This window comes from Heptranchias perlo, chromosome 40 (assembly GCF_035084215.1).
Source record: "Heptranchias perlo isolate sHepPer1 chromosome 40, sHepPer1.hap1, whole genome shotgun sequence".
Taxonomy (NCBI): Eukaryota; Metazoa; Chordata; class Chondrichthyes; order Hexanchiformes; family Hexanchidae; genus Heptranchias; species Heptranchias perlo.
Genome location: NC_090364.1, coordinates 14,069,560 through 14,089,461, shown reverse-complemented (window position 1 = coordinate 14,089,461; position 19,902 = coordinate 14,069,560). Strand labels below are relative to the sequence as shown.

General features: G+C 45.3%; 1 protein-coding gene across 1 annotated transcript in view; it reads right to left on the bottom strand.

Moving 5' to 3' along the window:
- Window positions 1-13,937: 13,937 nt before the first annotated feature.
- LOC137305724 (chondroadherin-like protein) overlaps window positions 13,938-19,902 on the bottom strand; it is a 30,508-nt gene continuing 24,543 nt past the window's right edge. The window contains exon 4 of the mRNA XM_067974658.1: window positions 13,938-18,452. Within this exon, the coding sequence (XP_067830759.1) occupies window positions 18,209-18,452 (244 nt within the window). The 3' untranslated portion in view covers window positions 13,938-18,208. The remainder of the gene's footprint in view (window positions 18,453-19,902) is intronic.

The following is a 19,902-nucleotide window of genomic DNA, read 5'->3' as shown; positions in this document are numbered from 1 at the left end:
CGCTGATTGGGGAGTCTAGGACAAGGGGACATAGCCTAAAAATTCGAGCCAGGACTTTGAGGAGTGAAGTTAGGAAACACTTCTACACGCAAAGGGTGGTTGAAGTTTGGAACTCTCTTCTACAAATAACAGTTGATGCTAGCTCAATTGTTAATTTTAAATCTGAGATTGATAGATTTTTGTTAACCAAAGGTATTAAGGGCTATGGGGCTAAGGTGGGTATATGGAGTTAGGTCACAGATCAGCCATGATCTCATTGAATGGCGGAACAGGCTCGAGGGGCTAAATGGCCTACTCCTGTTCCTATGTTCCTATGAGAGGTTTAGGCAGGGAATTCCAGAGCTTAGAACCTAGATGGCTAAAGGCATGGCCGCCAATGGTGGGATGAAGGGATGTGGGATAGACAAAAGGCCTGAGTTGGAGAAATACAAAGTTCCTGAAGGATTGTAGGGCAGGAGAAGGTTAAAGAGGTAGGGAGGGATGAGGCCATTAAGGGATGTGAACACAAGGATGAGAATTTTAAATTTGAGGCACTGGGGGATCTGGAGCAAATGTAAGTTCGTAAGAATGGGACCAAAGCAAAGGGGTGATGGGTGAGAGGGACTTGGTGCAGGTTAAGATAGTAGCGGCAGAGTTTTGGATGAGCTGAAATTTATAGAGAGTGGAGGATGGGAGGCCGGCCAGGAGAGCATTAGAATAGTCGAGTCTGGAAGTGACAACAACAATAACTTGCATTTATATGGTGTCCTTAACGTAGTAAAATGTCCCAATGCAACAAAGGCAAACACGGAGTTGGGGGAGAGATGGGCACAGATTGGGGAGGCAACACCATGTTCAAGAACTAGAAGAAAAGGAGGTTTGCATTTGAGGCATTTTTGTATCTGTACAAAGCAAATTCAATGAATCTGTATATTTTTCTGATGTTCATTATGATACAAGATGTCAATGCTAAGCAATGTAACAGATTGGCCCTCTTGGCACCCAGCATCACATTCAGCACTCCCTGTTACTGGGATGGACAATTGGAAGGTTCACACTGGTGCAGTTGGGGATGCTGTTGTGAGGTTGGGGTTAAAACACATTGTCAGAGAATGGTAGAGGGAATTTTACTCCACAATTAATGCCATATTGGGCGGTGTTGCAGAAATTGGGAAAGTGTTCAATTCTCCAGGTTGGGCAACTCTCTCTCATAGCAATATATTTATATGGAGGCAATAGGTGAGACTTGGGATCGGCTTGATTAATCTCCCTCTCAGCTACAGAATGGTGCATGGCCTGGGAGACCCAAGAAGCAGGACATTTACAACAATTTAAAGAGAGGAAAAATTAATCTTTGGTTCTAATTACATACTTAAAAACACATAATATGGTATTTTATAGACTGCCTTATCATAATATCAAAACAGCGCAAAGCAAGTCACGCAATACAGTGGCCATTGTTAAATAGGGAACACTCATCTTTTGAGGATGTCATTAGCATGGTGGGTAAGGGAGCATCTATGGATGTTGTCTACATGGACTTCCAGAAGATATTTGACAAAGGATCGCAGATACTGTGTGGTAGGTATTTAAAATTATCCCCCTCGCCGGTGACAATCGATAATGCGACATCTCAGCAATGCCCAGCCTGAGACTTCCCTCAGCTCTCCACTTTATTCCCCAAACAATGTACTATTTTCTCAACTGCTTCCCCTTCCAAATCTTACAAGTTAATTCACACATATTTCAGCGATACTATTTGTTTTACTCCAGCTGTGTAACTCTCCAAATACATCTGCATAGCATCTGGCACTTTCAGTACAAAGGCCCAGGCCAAGGGTTTAATGGGAAGATAAAAGCTTGGATTCCCGAACAGATATTTATTTTTAAAGCAGGTTTTTATTGTATTTTTCCCCAATTCTTCCGCAAACAACTCGTAACCACTCAACTATCTCCCCTGGGCTCAATAGTCAACTACTCCAACCACTCAACACTGTTTTCTTCCCCTTCAAAACTGCTGTCAGCACCTCTCCTCAGATGGTCCCTCCACCTTCTCCATTTATTGTCCTTTCCCAACCTTTCTTTTCTAAGTGTGTCAGTTTTGGTTCAATGGGTAACATTCTCACCCCTGAGGTCAGAAAGCTGTGGTTTCAAGTCCCACACCAAAGACTTGAGCATAAAATCTAGGCTGACAGTCCAGTGCAGCACCGAGGGAGTGCTGCATTGTTGGAGCTGCTGCCTTTTGGATGAGACGTTAAATTAAGGCCCCGTCTGATCCCATGGCACTATTTTGAAGAAGAGCAGGTGAGTTCTCCCCGATGTCCTGGCCAATATTTATCCCTCAACCAACATCACTAAAACAGATTATCTGGTCATTATCACATTGCTGTTTGTGGGAGCTTGCTGTGCGCAAATTGGCTGTCACATTTCCTACATTACAACAGTGACTAGACTTCAAAAAGTACTTCATTGGCTGTAAAACGCTTTGGGACGTCCTGAGGTCATGAAAGGTGCTGTATAAATGCAAGTCTTTCTTAAATTTCTAGAAAGCATCGTTTCCCCTCAACTCCACACACACGCCCTCACCATTTTCTGTATGAATCTCTTCAGTACAGTATCTGCCCCACCATCAGCACTGACAATGCCCTGGTTAAAGTCACCAATGATATGGTGTGTGTGACTGCAGCCATGATGCGTTATCCCACCTCAACTTCTCCATAGTCTTCAGCCTCAAGTAAACAAACCTCCTCCTCCAACTCCTCTCTTCCATGGCATCAACTCTTAAATGGTTCCAATCCTGCCTGTTCTAACATAGCCAGCACACCTGCAATGGCTTCTCCTGCACCAACATGGTCACCTCTCCGTCCTTGGCTGCCTCCTGTTCCTTGCCCATACACTCAGCAACATAACCTGTAAGCATGGGGCATGCTTCTACATTGATGCTGGTGATGCCCAGTTTTACTTCTCCTTCACACCCCTGATTTCATAATTGTTCCCCTTGTGCTTGATGATGTCCTCACCCAGAATCCCCCACACATGCACTTTCAAGCAGGTGTCATTGGATTGTGATCAGGAGCTAGTGCCTTGGTTGATCTTTCTGCTCCCTAGCCCAGGGACACTGCAGCCATTCGTAGGGACACCCCAGCTACCTATTTGCCATGATTAAGGATTTTTTTTTCAAGCACTATTTTCATTCCAGCAATATATTTAAAAATGTTGAGTCTTTTCATTGGTGTTGGTCAAAACATGCATCTTTTCATTAATGCATCTTTGAATGGAATACGTAACATTGAGTCATTGAAATGTGGTCTGTATTGTATTGTAATCATAATTTTTTGTCTTTCACTGCCAAGGCAGTATAATTGTTCTCCTTAGAGCAGAGAAGGTTAAGAGGAGATTTAATAGAGGTGTTCAAAATCATGAAAGGTTTTGATAGAGCAAATAAGGAGAGACTGTTTCCAGTGACAGCAGGGTCGGTAACCAGAGGATACAGATTTAAGGTATTTGGCAAAAGAAATAGAGGGGAAATGAGAATTTTTTTTACGCAGCGAGTTGTGATGATCTGGAATGCTCTGCCTGAAAGGGCGGTGGAAGCAGATTCAATAGTAACTTTCAAAAGGGAATTGGATAAATACTTGAAGGGAAAACATTTCCAGGGCTATGGGGAAAGAGCAGGGGAATGGAACTAATTGGATAGCTCTTTCAAAGAGCCGGCACAGGCATGATGGGCTGAATGGCCTCCTATGCTTTATGATCCTATGATTCATGCTAATTTGCCTAAATCAAGTGATTGACTTCCAATTTTAAAACAACAAATTTGAAAAAGCTCAATGAATGTGCATTGGAGGGTTTGATTTATTAATGGAAGTTATTCAAGGAGTTCCAGATCAGAACGTGGCAACCTTTTCACTCAGTGGTAACTGAAAGAGGTTACAACTCTGAAGAGACCAGTCTGGCCACAATTTCAAAAGAAGAGTCTAAAGGAGGGAAGAGGTCGTATTCATCGAGATGAGGGATGGTAGCGCTGGGCAAGGGGACGTTTTGCATTTAAGGTATCCAGTGTCAGCGTCGAACAATCCAGAAGTTGCAGAGGAGAGAATAACCGTAGTTAGAGAAAAGCAGGGTGTGTGAGGGAGCAGCAGTCAATGACCAGACGTGAGGTGTTCTCGGTGCTATGTGTGTGGCGTAGGTTTGTCCCATGCCCCATCATCTTCCACTTTATCTGAAGACCTAAACTGGACCTCCTCCTGAGAGACATTATGTTTGAATCTCTGGGTCAAGAAAGAAAGATAGAACTTGCATTTAAATAGCGCCTTTCATGACCTCAGGGCATCCTAAAGCTCTTTACAGCCAATTGAAGTACTTTTGAAGTGTAGTTACTGTTGTAATGCAGGAAAGGAGGAAAAGCTTACCAAATATTGCCTCGTTCCTGAGAACCACCATTGTGTGTAGCTGTGGGTACATAAACACCAAGTATTGGTATGTAAGGAGGTTCCATCTGCTCCCAGTGTTGAGGAGGATTGGTCTGGTCACACTGCCATGGGACGCTCCCTTCAGTCAGAGTTTCCCGTACCACCTCTCCTAAATGGAGAAATTCTTACCTTTCACCACATGGCAAACAGTGATCCACACAGAACCTCCCAAAGAAAGAGGTGGTGGGTCGAGTTGGAAGGTTCCCTCAGCAGACTGCCAAAGTCATTTGGTAGAATGCCTCATCACTAGATCCTTCAAACAAGCATGGAGATGTTGCATGGCTGGTGATGTCATATCCTTCATGCAAAGAAAGTCTGGAGGAAGATGACATTTTTTTTAGGGTTATCTCTGGCAGCTCCTATGCTCTATGGACTGTACCTGTGGGCACAAACTGAGATAAACATCAACTGCTGCTGCCAAACCATCAATCTGGTGAAAGATGCCCTTTGGTCAGCCCAAAACTTGCTGGTCCTCCATAGCAAAAATATGTCCGAGATGGAGTGTCTCAGACTTGCACATTCTAGTGTCCAAGACTATGTGCTGAAGGATGAATTGAGGATGGTGCAACTGTTACAAGGGCAAGATGGGGAACAGCTACAACACTGGCATCTACCCAACAATGTGGAAAATTGCCCAGGTATGTCCTGTCCACAAAAAGCAGGACAAATCCAATCTGGCCAAATACCGCCCCATCAGTCTACTCTCAATCATCAGCAAAGTGATGGAAGGTGTCGTCGACAGTGCTATCAAGCGGCACTTACTCACCAATAACCTGCTCACCGATGCTCAGTTTGGGTTCCGCCAGGACCACTCGACTCCAGACCTCATTACAGCTTTGGTCCAAACATGGACAAAAGAGCTGAATTCCAGAGGTGGGGTGAGAGTGACTGCCCTTGACATCAAGGCAGCATTTGACCGAGTGTGGCACCAAGGAGCCCTAGTAAAATTGAAGTCAATGGGAATCGGAGGAAAACTCTCCAGTGGCTGGAGTCATACCTAGCACAAAGGAAGATGGTAGTGGTTGCTGTAGGCCAATCATCTCAGCCCCAGGACATTGCTGCAGGAGTTCCTCAGGGCAGTGTCCTAGGCCCAACCATCTTCAGCTGCTTCATCAATGACGTTCCCTCCATCATAAGGTCAGAAGTGGGGATGTTCGCTGATGATTGCACAGTGTTCAGTTCCATTCGCAACCCCTCAGATAATGAAGCAGTCCGTGCTTGCATGCAGCAAGACCTGGACAACATCTAGGCTTGGGCTGATAAGTGGCAAGTAACATTCAAGTGCCAGGCAATGACCATCTCCAACAAGAGAGAGTCTAACTACCTCCCCTTGACATTCAACAGCATTACCATCGCCGAATCCCCCACCATCAATATCCTGGGGGTCACCATTGACCAGAAACTTAACTGGACCAGCCATATAAATACTGTGGCTACAAGAGCAGGTCAGAGGCTGGGTATTCTGTGGTGAGTGACTCACCTCCTGACTCCCCAAAGCCTTTCCAACATCTACAAGGCACAAGTCAGGAATGTGATGGAATACTCTCCACTTGCCTGGATGAGTGCAGCTCCAACAACACTCAAGAAGCTCGACACCATACAGGACAAAGCAGCCTGCTTGATTGGCACCCCATCCACCACCCTAAACATTCACTCCCTTCACCACCGGCACACTGTGGCTGAAGTGTGTACCATCCACAGGATGCACTGCAGCAACTCGCCAAGGCTTCTTCGACAGCACCTCCCAAACCCACGACCTCTACCACCAGAAGGACAAGGGCAGCAGGTATATGGGAACAACACCACCTGTACGTTCCCCTCCAAGTCACACACCATCCCTACTTGGAAATATATCGCCGTTCCTTCATTGTCGCTGGGTCAAAATCCTGGAACTCCTTTCCCAACAGCACTGTGGGAGAACCTTCACCACACGGACTGCAGCGGTTTAAGGAGGCGGCTCACCACCACCTTCTCAAGGGCAATTAGAGATGGGCAATAAATGCTGGCCTCGCCAGCGATGCCCACATCCCGTGAACGAATTTTTAAAAAGACATGAAGTGAGGCCCTCCTGTCGCTGTTTGTAAATGTATTTTTGTACTCGGAATCTAAGTGTGAATGTAGCACATTTTCTAGATAAGTGCTCACACAGAAAATAAATCTATTAGTATATACACTACCTGAAACTGTCTGCCTCACAAAATGCCTTATACGTACGAGCATATGAACATACGAATTAAGAGCAGGAGTAGGCCATTCGGCCCCTCGAGCCTGCACTGCCATTTGATAAGATCATGGCTGATCTGATTGTGACCTCAACCCTACTTTCCCGTCTACCTACTATAACCTTTGACTCCCTTGTTAATCAGGAATCTATCTAACTCAGCCTTAAAAATATTCAATGACCCTGCCTCCACCGCTCTCTGGGGAAGGGAGTTCCACAGTATCACAATCCTCTGAATCACCATGACACTTATGAATTAAGACGTGGCTTTATACTGTTTTGGACAGTTTTTGTATCCTATACGCCAACCTAACGAAACTCAGAAAAGCCGACAAACAGCGTCAAAAAAGCTGGCAGAACCTCCAAAAAATTAATAACTCAACAAACAACGAACAATTTTAAAACAACTCTTAATAAAGGTCAATGACCAAGGCCACTGCTTTAAGGTGACTTAAGTTGAATGCCTTTTTATTACATTGGATTTCAGGATCTTTGTTTGTGTTTTTGGACCACATTCTATAATTAAGGTTGTTTTGTTTTGTGTGAAAACTGAAACCCAATGGCCTCACATATGACATTTGAAAAGAAGTAGTTACAATGGAAGTGCAGTGGGATATAAATGTGTCATGAATTAACCTGCAGCTATAGCCATCAACTGTGTTATGGGCAGAAAAAACTGAAGCACGCAATTTTTTTTAGAGTGGTGGATTTAAACTTTTGAAGGGAAATGTGCAAAATTTATTTCCCGGGGGTGTCTGGGGACGTCTGAACAAATTTTGATTTTTGACGCTTTTTATGGCGCATTATCCAACTCCACCCAGTCCCGAGCCAGTCCATAGAGTTACGATCGGCCATCAACTCCTCGTTGTTCATTAGAGATGCTGGCCGTGAAATTGGTCAACAGGCAGATAATGAATCGACAGCCCATTTTACACTCTGCTCATTTCCAGCCCAACACCCCTGCCGCTAACATCACGAATAGTGACGCAAAAACGCCAACTTGCGCGGAAAGCGGACAGCTGACAACAACGTTGTGTAGACGTGTTTGGTCAAAGAATAAAGGTTATTGTTGAAAGATAGACCCAGGAGCAGAGCAAACTCCTCCCCCCCTCTCACCCTATTCAACCCCAAATTCAGAGGAGCATCCCCTACTGCGCTGGTGTGACATTGTTTCCATCTCTGACACCAACAATCCATCTGCCCGTTTGAGTGACATTGCCAACGTCACCCCCAAGATCTCTAATTAACGATGGGGAGTTGGAAGATACCAGAACTGAGAGGCTCTAACTATCAGGAAAGACTGAACAGGCTGGGGCTCTTTTCCCTAGAAAAGAGAAGGCTGAGGGGTGACCTAATCGAGGTCGTTAAAATTATGAAAGGGTTTGATAGGGTAAACGTAGAGAAGATGTTTCCACTTGTGGGGGAGACCAAAACTAGGGGGCCATAAATATAAGACAGTCACTAATAGATCCAATAAAGAATTCAGGAGAAACTTCTTTACCAAAGAATGGTGAGAATGTGGAACTCGCTACCACAAGGCATAGTTGAGGCGAATAGCACAGATGCATTTAAGGGGAAGCTAGATAAACACATGAGGGAGAAAGGAATAGAAGGAAATGCAGACAGGATTAGATGAAGCAGGGTGGGAGGAGACTCGTGTGGAGCATAAACACCGGCACAGACCAGTTGGGCCGAATGGCCTGTTTCTGTGCTGTAAATTCTATGTAATTCTATGTAATTAGGGGCAGATTTGTACCTTGAGGGAAAAGGGACTAGATGGAAATTACCCACTTAGGACTCTTAAAGCCAGTGGACAGAGGCGACTTTCACTCCATTAATCGGGGCTAGGTTTGCACTCCAATCCCAGAGGTTTGGTTATTTTCAATTATTTTCCCCTCCTCTCCTGAAGGTGGTGCTTCATGCTAGGGTACAGTTCCATGGGCAGAGCTAGGGTACAGTTCCAGGAGCATTGCAAGGTCAGTACCATGGGCACTGTTAGGGTACAGTTCCATGGGCACTGCTAGAGTACAGTTCCATGGGCACTGCTAGAGTACAGTTCCATGGGCACTGCTAGAGTACAGTTCCAGGAGCATTGCTAGAGTACAGTTCCATGGGCACTGCTAGAGTACAGTTCCATGGGCAGAGCTAGGGTACAGTTCCAGGAGCATTGCTAGGGTCAGTACCATGGGCACTGTTAGGGTACAGTTCCATGGGCACTGCTAGGGTACAGTTCCATGTGTACTGCTAGGGTACAGTTCCATGTGTACTGCTAGGGTACAGTTCCATGTGCACTACTAGGGTACAGTTCCATGGGCACTGTAAGGGTACAGTTCCATGTGTATTGTTAGGGTACAGTTCCATGTGTACTGTTAGGGTACAGTTCCATGTGCACTGCTAGGGTACAGTTTCATGGGCACTGCTAGGGTACAGTTCCAGGAGCATTGCTAGGGTCAGTACCATGGGCACTGTTAGGGTACAGTTCCATGGGCACTGCTAGGGTACAGTTCCAGGAGCATTGCTAGGGTCAGTACCATAGGCACTTTAGGGTACAGTTCCATGGGCACTGCTAGAGTACAGTTCCATGGGCACTGCTAGGGTACAGTTCCATGGGCACTGCTAGGGTACAGTTCCATGGGCACTGCTAGGGTACAGTTCCATGGGCACTGCTAGGATACAGTTCCATGTGTACTGCTAGGGTACAGTTCCATGGGCACAGCTAGGGTCAGTTCCATGGGCACTGCTAGGGTATAGTTCCATGTGTACTGCTAGGGTACAGTTCCATGTGTACTGCTAGCATACAGTTCCATGTGTACTGTTAGGTACAGTTCCATGTGTACTGCTAGGGTACAGTTCCATGTGTACTGCTAGGGTACAGTTCCATGGGCACAGCTAGGGTCAGTTCCATGGGCACTGCTAGGGTATAGTTCCATGTGTACTGCTAGGGTACAGTTCCATGTGCACTGCTAGGGTACAGTTCCATGGGCACTGCTAGGGTACAGTTCCATGGGCACTGCTAGGATACAGTTCCATGTGTACTGTTAGGGTACAGTTCCATGTGTACTGCTAGGGTACAGTTCCATGTGTACTGCTAGGGTACAGTTCCATGGGCACAGCTAGGGTCAGTTCCATGGGCACTGCTAGGGTACAGTTCCATGTGTACTGCTAGCATACAGTTCCATGTGTACTGTTAGGGTACAGTTCCATGGGCACTGCTAGGATACAGTTCCATGTGTACTGTTAGGGTACAGTTCCATGTGTACTGCTAGGGTACAATTCCATGTGTACTGCTAGGGTACAGTTCCATGTGCACTGCAAGGGTACAGTTCCATGTGCACTGCTAGGGTACAGTTCCATGTGCACTGCTAGGGTACAGTTTCATGGGCACTGCCTGCCTTCCGTTGCTTCATCCAAATGAATATTCAAAAAATGTATGTCTAGACAGCCAGTTAAAGCAGCTCTTTGACCTACAGGGCCATACATCCTATCCTCACACTCCATTCACACATGCCCAGTAGCGTCACTGGCTGGTTTTTCCCTCGCTAGTACCAGGGCACTGAGGCCAATTGCAGTGCTCCTTTGAACACTCTGGCTGAGATCAGCCCCATCCAGCAATTGAATCTAGGACCTTCCCAGTTTGTATTTGTTGTTACAGGTAAGATAAAACAATGGTATTATTTATGCAAAAACCAAAAAAGAAATCCTGACAAATACACCATGGAATGGCAGCCATTTTAAAAGTTACATCACACACCCTGCAAAGATTTTTTAAAAGATTACTAGCAAGTTCCCTCAAGACAATTATGGCTTGCTACGCTGTTGGTCACCTTGATGGCAAGTGCTACACAGCATGATTTAAAATTAAGTCAAAATCTTTACTCAAATGGTGGCATCTCACACAACAGATACATTCATTGCTCTAGAAAACAGGCACTTTGTAAAATGCATTAAACCAACCAAAAGTCAAGTTTGGGCACTTGAGGTGAACTCACTTATATTGCAACTTGCTCTGCTCCTCGCCTTTACACAGCGAGGCAAACAGGGCAAGCAACGGTGTACCTCGTAACCAATCAGATTGAAGGATTGTGAAATTAACAGCGCAAGGACTGAGCAGGAAGTGTAAATTGGAGTGGGTGAATTCAATGTCAAATCAGGTACATGAAGAGATATAAAGAGAGGGAAAGATTGGCTTAATAGACAGAGAGAGAAAAGAGACAGAAAGAAAAAGTAACAAAAAAATTATCCATTTTAAATTTGACATTTTTAAAATCTCCAACAACGATTAAAACCAGAAGGAATGAGACTCCATATTTGTAATAGTTAATTTTCAGTGCCAGAGAGGTTGACTGGCAGTAATTCACACTTATCACGTTATTAAATGGGTACTTACACTCGAAATGACTTGACTTGACTTTCTGTGGCGCGTTTAGTTCGTATCTACCGGGCAAATACAATAACTTCACGCCGTTCAATGTATTTCAACGGTGAGGCAGGCAGCGAGATGCCGTTTTCATGAAGCTAACGGCACCTCGGACAGCAACTTTTTGATATTGGCGTTTAATCGCGCATCTGCCCCTCACCTGAACTCACTGTACCATTTACGCATAAATAATGAGCCTCACCGTTATTTTGACAGCAAATCCTGGCCCATTGTTGATGTATTTCAACAACAAGTTGCTCACACCTAGTTTACACTAAAAACACATTAAGAGATGCAATTCTCTTGGCTTCCCTTTTCTTATTTCTCTGCGGCTTTGCTTTCTCTTTCCTTTGGGTTTGGGCTCTTAGCGATTTTGGGGGCGGACCCAATGGGACAAACTGGCCCCTCTGGGGATCTGGTCCAGCTCAGGGTATATTTTAGAATTACTCAGTGTTGTTGTGACATTTTGGCTGTTCTGGGTCAGAATTATTAGATGCCTCATGCTGAGTGTTGGGAGCCTTTCATCTCAGTCATTTCAATCTTTGCAGGGCGTGTGCTGTAACTTTTAAAATGACTCCCATTCCAGGGTTTATTTGTCTGAATTTTTTTTTGGCGTTTCGCGTAAATAATATCTGTAAAAACGTCTAAAAGGTTTAAAAGAAAATATGCAGTTTGTTTCAGAAATGGGAGGAGCCAGGCTAGTGCCTTTTTATTTCAGATTTCCAGCAGCTGCAGTATTTTGCTTTTGTATTAATGCATTAAAGAGGAAGGAAAGTCTTGGGGAGAGGGGAAATTTTTGTTCAAAATACTTGTCCATTTTATAGAAAAAAAATTGAACTGTATCACTGGCATGGAGACCTTTAGGTTTCCTTGCAGAGAAAAATGCCGATAAGGAGACAAAGGGATTTCTCCCCCAGCTAGCCTATTCTAGTTACATTAATTATGAGGAGCATTGCAGGCAGCCTCATTACAAGCAGCAAGGGTTATTAGGTGTGCTTTTTAAAACTTGTCAAAAACATTTACAGCCTATTAGTCTGGAAAAAGTAGAAGAACCCTAAACAAAAAGTACTCCCTTTCGATTTTCTTTTCCCTTTAACCCGTTTTATTTTTACTTTGTTCTGGATCTTTCTCACTTGACTGCCGCTTTGCTTCAATTGGGTGCTTTGTTTTATAAATTAACCATGAATAATATATAATTCGCTATGGAACAATAGGCAGGATTTATTCATTATTTAACAGAACAGCTTTGTAAGTGCAGCGTTTTGTTTAAAGCTATAAGGTAATATGCTGGTTGAAAGAACTGGGAGCCTTGCAGTTCGTCCCTGTTAGCCATGTGTGGCCAACTGTATCATTTCAATCCCAGCAATAGCAAAGATTTTGTTCTTTAAATTTCCCCTTTTCTCTTCTCCTCTCCTGAAGATGCTGACTCAGACCAGGGTTCTCGTTCCACGGCATCTCAGCCACATGACCGTTTTGCATGTCTGAGCCTGGACAGTTAGTCTTGCCAGGCTGTTCATCGATAGGGGGCATTATCCCCAAACCCATTCCTGTCCTCATCCAGTGCCCGCAGGGGTCGTTGTGGAGTTATCAGGGGCCGCAATCCTAGCTAAGTTTCCCCTCCCCAGCCCAGGGGCACTGAGGCCAACTGTAGCATCCTTATGTTCCCCCAACTGAGATGAACTAACTCAACACAGTCCAGGGATACTGCAGATGCTGGAAATCGGAAATAAAAACAGAAAAATGCTGCAAACACTCAGCAGGTCAGGCAGCATCTGTGGAGAGAGAAACAGAGTTAACGTTTCAGGTCGATGACCTTTCACCAGAATTCCTTTCTGACAGAGGTGGCCATTCAGCCCATCGTGCCTCTTTGAAAGAACTATCCAATTAGTCCCACTCCCCTAGCTCTGAACCTAAGACCTTTTCGCTCTGCATGGATCGGATAGCGGCCAGGAGCACCTTCAGTCCAGATTTTTTTAAAACAAAAGCATGACTATCCATTTCTGTGGAATCGCAGTAAAATGTGATCCTCACTTGACCTTGGCTTCACGTCAAGATCGGAGTGACGATGAAACTCCTCCCATTCCAACATTCCCGAGCTTATTGCAAACCAACAGCTGGTGACCCGCAGGAAGAATTTTTCAATGTTCCTGGTCCCACACAGGAAATTTAAACACAGCTTTGCACAGGTTGAAATTTCCTGTGCGAAACGCAAGTACTAAAAGAAAAAGCTTTCACAAGTCGTGGGCAACGAGGGTTGACAAAACCGTGATTCTGATTTGACTCCATCTCTGACATCTTCTATGATCTGTGCTGCTAATGAGATCAGGGCTTGTGTCATTGTCTGTTTTTGGCCCCAGTAAAAATTTGCATTTTATTCCCTGTTTTTTTATATAAGGGCAGTGTGGATCCTATTCATTTCAGGGGGAGAGACAGGTTCTTTACAGTTTGTGAATAATTTTGTTTCAGTGCTGCTTGTTTATCTAAATAGGACATTTCGATTCCTGCAACTTAATGGATGCTCTCCTGCACCACCATTTTGGTCAATAATAACCACGACAAGTACAACAGGCCGACCTGCGGCTAACTCCACACCGGCTCTGGGTAGCGCAGTGCCGCATCAGGAGGCGCTGTTATCAGGCGAATGAGGCGGGCAGGGAGGGAGGGAAGCAATTTTAAAAACGCTGTGAACCCACGTTGTCGTCTGATCTTTAAAATATTTTTTTCACAGAATGTCTCAAGGAGAATCCACAATAAGAACACAAAGAAAAATAGGGAAAAATACTCTGGATGAAGCAAATCAAAAGACGATTCAAGTTATGAAGCAATGGTATGCTTTTTTATTCTGTGTATACCAAGTACTATTACAGTAGGGACTAGATAAATACATACCTGACCCCAGGATAAAAAGGCCATTCTCCATTTACTCACATTTTACAGCGATCTGGATCCAAAGTATAATATTTCTTGGTTGACCAGTTCTGTGTTACCAGGGTTCCAATGTGATGAAACATGTTAAAATATACAGCGCATACATATTTTATAAGAAGTAATATAGACCTAACTCCGGCTATTTGGTTTCCCCCAATTCACTCCACAAATGTTTTCCCTCCAATTTTCTCCCCTCCCGAAGGCAATGATTCTTTACCGGGGCATAGTCCGCAGGTTGTGTTGGCTTCTCTGACCCCTCACCCAACTGACCATTCTTTGTGTGTGAGCTTCAACACTGAGCGTCAACTGTGGAGGGAATGATTCCCAAGTCAGGTTCTGTCCACTCACATGGAGACCCTCAAGTTTCCTTGCAGGGAAAAATGGCGCTAAGTAGATAAAGGGATCTCCCTCCCAGCTAGCCTGCTCTGTTGACATCAATTATGGGGAGTAGGGGGGTCACTGGTTAGTGATCAGGAACAGGAACTCTGCCTAAACCAGTGGTGCTGAATTTAACTGTAGCATCCCTTGTCACCATCCCAGCTTAGATTGGCTGATTAGACACGGACTAGGGAACAATCCTGGGATGTTCCTGTTCAAAATTCTCATCCTTGTTTTCAAATGCCTCCGTGGCCACTCCCCTCCCAATCTGTGTAACCTCCTCCAGCCCTACAACCCTCCGAGATCGAAGCGTTCCTCCAATTCTGGCCTCTTGCGCATCCCCAGTGTTCATCGCCCCAACCTTGGCGGCCGTGCCTTCAGCTATCTAGGCCCTAAGCTCTGGAATTCCCCTCCCTAAATCTCTCCGCCTCTCTACCTCTCTCTCCTCCTTTAAAACGCTCCTTAAAACCTACCTCTTTGACCAAGCTTTTGGTCACCTGTCCTAATATCTCCTTATTTGGCTCGGTGTTCAAATTTTGTTTGATTACGCTCCTTGGGACGTTTGACTATATTAAAAGCGCTATATAAATGCAAGTTGTTGTTGTTGTCGTTTGGGTCAGGTCCATACTAGACTGGGCATTTCCCAACTGAGCTATCAGAGTGGATTGTATATAGAATACTGCAAAATTCATGGACTATGAAGACCTAGGTAAAAAAATGAACCCCTTACTTTCCAGAAAAACAAACCCCAAAATTCTATGACTCACATGTAAGGTGAGGAATAACATTCTAGAGATCACTAACCAGGTTTACACCCAATTTCCTCATTACTGGCAGTGATAGTGATAAGAAAGAAAGGAAGAAGGGGCCTTTCACATCCTCAGGATGTCCTAAAGGGTTTCACAACAATTAAGTATTTTTGAAGTGTATCACTGTTGTACGGTAGGCAAATGATTTTTTTTTTAACAGCACTTCAATGTCGGAAGCAGCAGCTCTGCCTTCAAACAGTGGATTCAAATATCGCATGCGTCAAGGACCTGCCCCATCAGGCATTGTGGAGTTTGGGAAATTTGATTGCCATGAGCTGCTGACTGTTCCACATGCTACACAGAGCTGGGGGCTGGAGAGAGGAGACTAGGAATGAGACCCAAAGAGTAGGGAGCCAAAGACAGAGGGGGGTGAGAGACTGGGGGCTGGAGAGAGGAGAGACTGGGAAACAGAAAGGGGATGGGGAAGAAGTAGATCCAGAAAAACATGAGATCAGAGGACCAGGAGCTGAAGAGTAGGGAGGGGGATACAGGCAGCCAGAGAGTTCAGGTAGCAGAGCAGAAGCAGACCAGGAGCAAGTGAGTATTCCAAAGTGGTTTAGCAAGATGGTCCATCGAAAAGCCTCAAGTTAGACAGGGCAAAGAGGGATTGGAGGAAGCTTCTGGGGAACAGCTTTGATCATAAGACAGCAGATCAGCTGAATCTTACACCTGATGAAGTATATTTAAAATGTGTCCCCAACCCGAGCGTACGATCAGGGAGATTCCAACCTGACCCAACCCAACTCGATCTAAACCAACCCTACGATCAGGCAGAACACAATCTCACCTGACCATCCTATCAGGCAGAACACAAGCCAACCCTGCTGTCAGCCAGAAATATCAGCAGAGCAGCTACAAGAGAGGCTATTTCAGCGTCGGGGGATCTTGCTGTTAGAACTTGTCCTGTTGAAAGTCTCAGCAATTCGTGCTCCAACAGGATCAGCTTCTCTTGAGAAGAGAATCTCGTGCTGGAACAACTGATATTTTGGCCCTTGTACGTGAGATCGAGATTGGGTCCAGTTCTAAGTGGCAGCAAGGGGAGACCGGGAACACATTTTGCGCACAGCCATGAGACTCGGATAATCTATTGGCGCGTGGGTCACAATTGCTCTCTGGGTGCCTCCATCCTGCCAAATCCAAGGCATTTCTATGAGAAAAGACCATTTGGCTCAGTGAAGATTAGCCCTAACTCTGCCAGTATAGTATCCAGTAGCATTTTGAACACTCCTAATGCTTTTTCCTAGCCGCTCTCCAGACAATATTCCCCCTCCTGAGACTTAATATTGACCCCTTCTGAGATGGTTCTGCTGAAATTTGCAGAGCGTTCCTTTCAGAATATTCAACGGTGTTGCTAAACTCTTCTTGATACAATGAATGTTGGGCTTCAGAGGGTCTGACATGAATGCTACTTTTCCTTAATGGCTTCAGGAGACTGAGGAGTCACCGCTGGAGGTGTGAGCTCAGTCAGACAGCAGGTAGTTTGAGGGTGGGAGGGCATTTTTGCAGGTTTGAGCTTATATAATGCTTTAAATCCTTTGCAAACATCAGACTTGCAAAGAAAAGGCCAGCTTTCGAACTCTGCAGCTAGAGATGAAACAAAGTTGGGACTTATTTGCAGGTATGTTTTTAAATGGGTTGGTGCAGTACGTTCGCACGTCAATGTGTCATACCACAGAGTGGTAGAGGATAGATTTGTACTCGCAGTTCCTTATATGGTGAATTCCTGACCCCAGCTGAGCCATCAGAGAGCAGCAATGAGCAGAGGACAGAGGGCAAAGGCCAACGATCAGAGGTCAGACGGCAAAGGCCAATCAGCAGAGGACACAGGGCAAAGGCCAATGGGCAGAGGACAGAGGGCAAAGGCCAATGGGTAGAGGACAGAGGGCAAAGGCCAACGAGCAGAGAACAGACGGCAAAGGCCAACGGGCAGAGGACAGAAGGCAAAAGCCAATGAGCAGAGGATGGAGGGCAAAAGCCAATGAGCAGAGGATGGAGGGCAAAGGCCAATGGGCAGAGGACAAAGGTCAATGAGCAGGGGGCAGAGAGCAAATGCCAATGGGCAGAGGACAGAGAGCAAAGGCCAATGGGCAGAGGACATAGGGCAAAAGCCAACGAGCAGAGGTCAGAGGACAAAGGCCAATGAGCAGATGACAAGTTAGAGGGTGGGGAAAAGTTTAACATCACTCAAACTCTGGTCTTTTTGAAACCTCCAAACGGCTGCTGGCTGGGGATTAGGTTCCTGTCAACCCCTCTCAGCCTGGATGGGGAACATGGATGCAGCTGGAAAAGGAGGGCAATAGAAAAATATTTTTGAAGAAATGACCGATAGAGGGCCCTTTGTGCCAAACTGCTACGTGAACGTCATTAAACCTATTTAGAGATGAACAATATCCTGGGTCCATCATCTCCAAAGGAATAATGTAAGTTGGTTTTGGTGAAGGGATTGTTAATGGGGTAATAATCGAGGTTTATAAAGAGGGATCATATAACCATGTGTAACAATATTGTAAATACGTTTGTCAAGGTTGTCTCTATTCAGAATTTCTGGTCAAGCTTCTTTTCGAACAGAAGAAATCTTGGCGGGCGCATTTACATCATCACCGCACATAGGAACCAGAGAGATTCTTGCTTCCAGTTGGCCTTGATCATTGCCACCTTTATAAATGGTGAGACTCCTCCCTTTTATAGAGGTCTTGCTGGTGCCGTGACTCCCTCTTTAAAAGGAAAGAGCCATTCCTTAACTCTAAATAACCATAGCCCAGAAATTACTGTTGTCACTATTATCAACTGTTCATTTCAAACAAGTTCAAGCCTCCTTTAAAACACCAGACAGGAAAGTCATACAAACCCATTAAATATTCGTCCGCTAATATATTGACCGTAATTTCTAAGTTCAGAAGAGGTGAAAATAAACACAAACCATTTAAAATGCAGTCAGCAACCCCCGTCCTCCCCCAACCCCCATTCAGCTCAGTCTTGTGTAGATCGCCAGGTCTGGTAAAGTCTATTGCGATTTGTTCTTTATGTTCTTCTGCTGTATTTTGTGTTGTGGCTTTGCTTTCTTTTTGTTGATTTTTTTGTTCTTGTCTCTCTTCGGGCTTGCTTTACTTTTACTCGAGGCGATTTTGCTTTTCTCAGGGAGGTTGCCTTTGCAGTTCTTAAAGGGGGCATCTTTCACATTCTGTCCGGTGACGTTTTTCGGGAGGTTGCAGACGGCGGTGACCTTCAGATTAGTACTTTCAATCCACCTTTTAAAGATAAATTGAGTCAACGAAACAAAGTCACTGAATAAAATAAACACCACGACAGGTGAGGTAAATCTCTCTCACACAATGGGAAGCAATAAGAGAAAGAAAGACTTGCATTTATATAGCGCCTTTCACAACCTCAGGACCTCCCAAAGCGCTTTACAACCAATGAAATACTTTTGAAGTGTCGTCACTGTTGTAATGTAGGAAACGTGGCAGCCAATTTGCGCACAGCAATATCCCACAAACAGCAATGACCAGATTATCTGTTTTAGTGATGTTGGTTGAGGGATAAATATTGGCCAGAACACCGGGGAGAACTCCCCTGCTCTTCTTCGAATAGTGCCTTGGGATCTTTTACATCCATCTGAGAGGGCAGACGGGGCCTCAGTTTAACGTCTCATCCGAAAGACGGCACCTCCGACAGTGCAGCACTCCTTCAATACTGCACTGGAGCGTCAGCCTAGGTTTTGTGCTCAAGTCCCTGGAGTGGTAAGAGTGCTACCACTGAACCACGGCAGACACACGGCTACACAGCAACTTCCACCAATATAACACCTTTACTGTAACAAAACATCCCAAGGTATTTCAGAAGAGGGAGGAAATGCAGAAACCGGGCAAGAACTGGGGAGCAGTTAGGTGACTGATCGAACGCAGGCCCAAAGAAATTGGTTTCAAGGCTTTTGAAGGTGGGTAATGGTGTTGCAAGGCATCATCTTCATCATCGTCATCAGAAGGGATTAGGAAGAGAGCTCTGGAGAGCAAGGTTGTGATGGCTGAAGTTTTCCCACCGTTGGTGCAGCAGGAGGGGGTGGGTGTGCAGACTCCGGAGTGCAGAGGCTGCAGGCTGGAATGTAAGCATAATGGAAGTTCCAGAGGTGGGATGGGGCGAGGCCACATAAAGACTTCTAAAATAAGTGCAAGGGTTTTAATATCAATGAGCCGAGGCTTGGAGAACCAATGGAGGTTGGCAAAGGCAAGGGTGATAGGTGAGCGGGACTTTGTATGGGTTAGGATGTAGGTGGATGAGAGCTGACACATTCAATGGTTTTAGCCCAGAGGTTTGCACGGTCAAATCCAAGCCATGAGAGACTTTGGACCTCACCCATTTCGCCCTACTTGGGTGCCCTCCCTATCTCTGTAACCTCCTCCAGTCCTACAACCCTCCGAGATCTCTGCACTCCTCCATTCTTGCCTCTTGCGCATCCCCGATTTTAATCGCTCCACCATTGGCGGCCGTGCCTTCAGCTGCCTGGGCCCGAAGCTCTGGAATTCTCTCCCTAAACCTCTCCGCCTCTCTACCTCTCTCTCCTCCTTTAGGACACTCCTTAAAACCTACCTCTTTCAGCAAGCTTTTGGTCACCTGTCCTAATACCTCCTTATGTGGCTCAGTGTGAAATTTTGTTTAATCACGCTCCTGTGAAGCGCCTTGGGACGTTTTACTACGTTA